Below are 5,575 nucleotides of genomic sequence, written 5' to 3' on the forward strand. Positions count from 1 at the left end.
TAGTTTAGTATATATAGGTGTACAAGATCAGACTGGTCCTGTAGTCTTGATCTTGTCTACTCCAGGTAGTCCTGTACTCTTAGGCTCACTCTATATACTCTACTCTTGTCTTACTCTCTCTCTCTGCCTGTTCTGTGAGTTCTGACTACGTTCCAGTGCTTGCATCCTGTATTTCTGTTGTGTAGGATAGTTGTAGCCTGGGTCCCCTTGCTGAGCCTTTGGGTCCCCTCTACACTGTTGCTGACACACACATACAACTGGGTACACAATTAAAAACAATATTGCAAACTGATAACAATAGAAAACAAATGTCTAATATACTATACATGAACATAGTTAGTACACTTAGATACATTACAGACTGTACACAGTCAGATATAGCATTTGCAACAAATCAGTTAGCTAAATACCTTAATGACCCTGGTATAGAGTATTATCTAGCACTTAAACACTGTTACATGTACTTAAAAACTATGAACAATGTCTGGTTCCAACTCAGCAGTACAAATCAATCAATATTGAATAGATATACAGACACAGACAGTATGATACAAGAAGGGCATTATACAATATCAGGATATACATTTTACTTGAGCAATTCATTAGTTTTGTGGTCAAGTAAAAGACAAACACTAGTAGCAAATTCAACATATGAAGCTGAATTAATAGCTCTTACAAGAGGAACACAAGAAGTGATCACACTTACTCATTTAGCTGAAGAGATTCTGTAGGACTCTGAAGCACCAATTAATATTTATTGTGATAACAATACTGTCATACAAATGGTTACATTGGATGAACTCAAATACTCAGAACAGACAAAGCATTTAGATCATAAGAAAGATTTTATTGCTATATTGAGTTAGAGTACATAAATGTGAAATACATACAGACAAACAATCAAAGAGTGGATATATTAACAAAAGCACTATATGTACTACAAGTCAAACATCTTACTGGTTTACTCAGACTAGTAAGAGTTTGAAGGGGAGTATTACAAGATGATGAGTTTATCACAAGACAATGACTTCATAATGTCTCAGTTAGAATACATACAATATAAGGACGAGAGACACTGAGTGGTCAATCGTCACCTAGCCCCTTGTTCTTGCATGCCTTCTCTCTTCACACTCCTTGAATGCTTCTAGTCTAACCTTCACTAATGCTTGGTATCTTTCTAGTTCCTCTTGGAAGTCGAGAGGCACACTAGCTTTGATTGTGCTATTGTTACAGCTATTGTTTCGGCTTGATTTTGAAGATTGTTTCTGACTCATTGTGACTTACAGCTTGGTCGGGGATCGCACGGTCTGTCTGGAATAACAGAGTGTGGCGTAAGCATTAGTATCATTTACCATCATTATATATGTCACAATCTCCAGATATATGTATGCAAAGTACACCACCTCAGTACTAAAGCACTTCATCATGATCTAAGGCGCAAAATGCAGCCTTGCAAAGATTAATTGGTTGCGTTTACATCATACTGCTCGTAGAGTCGTAGTCCAACAATGCCTCGTGAGCAAGTGTATTTCAACGTCCCATCAGTTCTAATAATTTATTAAAAATACTATTATGGAATGATTTCGGCTGTGAGGGACTACAACAAATCCAGCTGGAGAAGTACGTGATAGTAGCAGATGCAAAGTATTGAACTGGTTAACAGTTTTCCGACAGAGATCAAGATTGCCTTACATAACGGGATATTGCGCAGTCAGAGTGTGGGACAAACTCGAGTTGTCCGTCAAGTCTCGATACTTATTTCCGATATCCGGACGCAGATGGCATCGTACCTGTGCAAATCCATGTTGCTAGAATGCAGCATTTTTCGGAAGGACGAGCGCACAGAGCGGTTCTTGGCACCTATCAACAGCTTTCGCCACCGGATAATGCAGAAGCACGGACCTTGAAGTTCCGCCGTAGCAAAGAGGCTGAATGGTTGGGTACAACGAGGACATATGGGAATGACCCGAAATTGTCCGGATTTCTATTGGATCACACCTCAGATTTCGGAAGCCGCCGGAACAAATGCTGTGCCACCCCCGCGAAGGAATTGAATTCGTTTTCGTTATCCTTCCCTCGTCCTCGACCTCGATCTTCCGACATTCGGACAACTCTTCTCAAGAAACCATAGCAAAGACTTGTGATTGAAAGCGTGAGTGTAATGGATTGAATATTTCTTTGTGCTTTCAAACAACTGAATTACATCCCAAAGCCTGCTTTCTCCGGCAAAGTGAATGGAAAGACCGAGGGTCTGCATCAATGTAATCGAATCGATAGTAATACATATCATCCCCACCCCCACAATCGCGGATGACAAATTATCACTAAAATAATGCGGGGTATTGATTTACCCTCTTGGTTACACACGATGCGATCGAGTTTATCGGCGGTCATGGGACACTTACGGCTCCAGAAGCCTTCTGACCATTGCCCTCCTATCCAATTCGTTGATTCACTCCCCATTCTCGTGACAATTCTTTCCCACCTTTCTATCCGTTTCCAGGTCACAGCGGAACTCCGGCAAGGCGCGCTCTGGGCTACTATAAAGAACGTTTCATTCTCGTACATTCGGTTTCTCATTGTCTCAAAGTCTCACCTCACCTCTCATTCTCACTCTCGTATCTCGTCGCTTTCACCACAATGCCACAGACTTTTACCTACGAATTTAACACCCCTGTCTTCAAGGGGAAAACCTCGTTCAGTACCGGCCTCTACATTGACGGGAAATCCGTTGATGGCGTCGACGGACTTACTTATGAGTAAGTCGAAGCACTGGGTATCAAAGCTAATCACGTTGATACTAACTCTATACATCATTGGATGTCCAGTGTCATCAATCCGAGTTCGTCTTCTCTGTCAATCACCCCAATGTCTCGGCGCTCATTAACTCCTTTCGCTATACAGCAACTGGGAAGGTGACGACGAAGATGTGTATTGGTAATAAGAAGGACATCGACCTTGCAGTCAAGGCAGCACACAAGGCATACAACACTGTCTGGGGCCTCAATTGCCCGGGCTATGAGCGCGGGAAGCTGCTCATGAAGCTCGCGACGTTGATGGAAGAACACCACGACGAGCTCTCTGCGCTTGAGGCGCTTGATAATGGTCCGTTGAATACTTCCCATACTCTCAGTGGCAGTTGCGTCATAGGTAATTGACTCGCCACGTGACTTTCCAGGCAAGACGTTCTCGTGGGCAAGGAACGTGGACCTTCCCGGATCAATTCAATGCATTCGCTATTACGGAGGCTGGGCTGACAAGAACCATGGAAAGGTAATAGAGACTGACGAGGGCAAGCTTGCCTACACGCGTCATGAGCCGATCGGCGTCGTTGGCCAAATCATTCCGTGGAACTTCCCGGTGAGTAAACGCCTTCTGATGCATACATTACGTTCCTATTGGCTAATTTGAAATTATGCGCGCAGCTCCTTATGCTTGCATGGAAGATTGGTCCCGCTCTCGCAACGGGTAACGCGATTGTCCTGAAGCCGAGTGAATTCACTCCGCTGACCGCACTCCGCATGGTCGGCCTCATCGAGGAGGCTGGTTTCCCTCCTGGTGTTGTCAACATCATCAATGGCCTTGGACCTGATGCTGGTGCCGCAATCGCCGAGCATCCTGATATCGAAAAAGTCGCCTTCACCGGTAGCACCCTCGTCGGACGCAGGATCATGGAAGCTGCTGCAAAGACAAACTTAAAGAAGGTCACCCTTGAGCTTGGAGGAAAGAGCCCGAACATCATTTTTGATGATGCCGACATCCAACAGGCTGTCGACTGGGCTGCTCACGGTGTCTTGTAAGCGTTCGTATCTACCCACTATCATATCATTTCTTAATGTGCTTGTAGCTGGAACCATGGTCAGGCGTGCTGTGCGGGTACCCGAATCTTCGTGCAGGAGAAGATTTACGACGAGTTCCTGCAGAAGTTCACTGCAAAGGCACAGGGGCTTAAGATTGGTGACCCATTCGGTGTGGATACGTACCAAGGACCACAGGTTTCGCAACCCCAATTCGACGTGCGTAGTTCCTGCATACACTTCGAAATTTCCTTTCTTTAATCCGTCTTGATACACCGACTTAGCGTATCATGGGCTACATCGAGTCAGGCAAGCAAGAAGGCGCCACAATCCACACGGGTGGTAGCCGATTCGGAAAAGAGGGCTACTTCATCGAACCCACCATCTTCACCAACACGCGTCCAGACATGAAGATCGTGCGGGAAGAGATCTTCGGTCCCGTTGGTGTCGTGATCAAGTTCCACGACGAAGAAGACGTGATTCGACAGGCGAACGACACTCATTACGGATTGGCTGCGGCTGTTTTCAGCAAAAACATTGATCGGGCTCTGAGGGTTGCGCATAGGTTGCATGCGGGCACTGCATGGATCAATTGCGCGAATACTTTGAACACACAGATTCCGTTTGGTGGGTATAAGCAGTCGGGTATTGGACGTGAGCTTGGAGAGTATGCTTTGGCCAAGTGAGTTTTTATTTCCCTTTTAAAATGGTAAAAACATAAGACTGAGCATACTTTAGCTACTCTGCTATCAAGGCTGTACACGTTAACATCGGCATGTCAATTTGAGCGTAAGTCGACGGCGAGGCTTTGTAATCTCTTATTCACATGTTCCTTTAACTTGACTTTCGATCGAAAACAAACAAACGATATGCGACAAAATATCTAAGATGTATGTACTTTATTATGTTGCAAAAATGTCATATTTGGCTACTTTTGATGGGTGTAAGAATGCATATGAGCGAACTTCGGTTTACTCATCCTGTCTTCTCGCTACTTAGAAGCTTCGCTTTGAGGATCAAAAAATAAAATAAAATGCGTATGCATTCTAAAGTTCCGAGGAACTGTAAGCTGAAAAGTCTCCTACCTGATACGTTTTAATCAAGGACGTACAAGTCGACATTAGTTTGGCTATAGAAGAGAAGGCTGACAGTGAGACTTTATTATTTCTTATTTGTGTCTTTGTTAGGTTTTCCGGATTCTTAAATCCAATATGTATTATGCAACAAAATATCTGAGAACCATGTACATCCGTATTATGTTGCAAAGTGTCAAGACTTTCATCTGCTTTTTCATCTTCTTGCTCTGTTTGCAAGTCCATTAGATGTGTGAATAGTTCCAAATGATTTTAAGTTGAAAACTATGCTAATTAATGATCATATATATGTTTTCTATAGTTCGCCTAAGCCTGTGTCAGGAAAAAGTCTTAATTATTATATACTCTTATATGCATATATAATATGTAAAAAAACAATATTATCCATAATGACATTTATTGCACCCCTCATTGGATAAGATATATAAAAGATACTATAAGGTTGTAATAAGACAGATTTATATTATGAGAATTAATAAACATTACATGTCCTTACAATGGGGATATAAGAATTATAGCTCTTAGGAAAGTCTACAATGGTATATATTGCACCCCTCTTCTGATATGGCATAATACTTCTTCTGCTATCTTATAATCCTTAAATAAGTTAATTTACAGCTTATATCTTATCTGAATGGCTTATTATACAATATATATTTTATTTAAATATTTTATTCTTTACTA

General features: G+C 42.4%; 2 protein-coding genes across 2 annotated transcripts; both read left to right on the forward strand.

Annotated features, from left to right (window-relative positions):
- Window positions 1-1,577: 1,577 nt before the first annotated feature.
- On the forward strand, window positions 1,578-2,131 carry FOMMEDRAFT_155800 (uncharacterized protein; the record flags this gene model as incomplete). The annotated part of the gene is made up of 3 exons (XM_007266177.1): window positions 1,578-1,620; window positions 1,675-1,716; window positions 1,779-2,131. The coding sequence occupies 3 exons, from the start codon at window positions 1,578-1,580 to the stop codon at window positions 2,129-2,131; spliced, it is 438 nt and encodes a 145-aa protein (XP_007266239.1).
- On the forward strand, window positions 2,114-4,735 carry FOMMEDRAFT_19857 (NAD-dependent aldehyde dehydrogenase). Its single transcript, XM_007266178.1, has 9 exons — window positions 2,114-2,152; window positions 2,213-2,759; window positions 2,829-2,842; window positions 2,905-3,105; window positions 3,179-3,360; window positions 3,426-3,796; window positions 3,848-4,016; window positions 4,082-4,479; window positions 4,536-4,735. The coding sequence occupies exons 2-9, from the start codon at window positions 2,641-2,643 to the stop codon at window positions 4,582-4,584; spliced, it is 1,503 nt and encodes a 500-aa protein (XP_007266240.1). The 5' UTR covers window positions 2,114-2,152; window positions 2,213-2,640; the 3' UTR covers window positions 4,585-4,735.
- Window positions 4,736-5,575: the final 840 nt, after the last annotated feature.

This window comes from Fomitiporia mediterranea (assembly GCF_000271605.1).
Source record: "Fomitiporia mediterranea MF3/22 unplaced genomic scaffold FOMMEscaffold_5, whole genome shotgun sequence".
Lineage (NCBI taxonomy): Eukaryota > Fungi > Basidiomycota > Agaricomycetes > Hymenochaetales > Hymenochaetaceae > Fomitiporia > Fomitiporia mediterranea.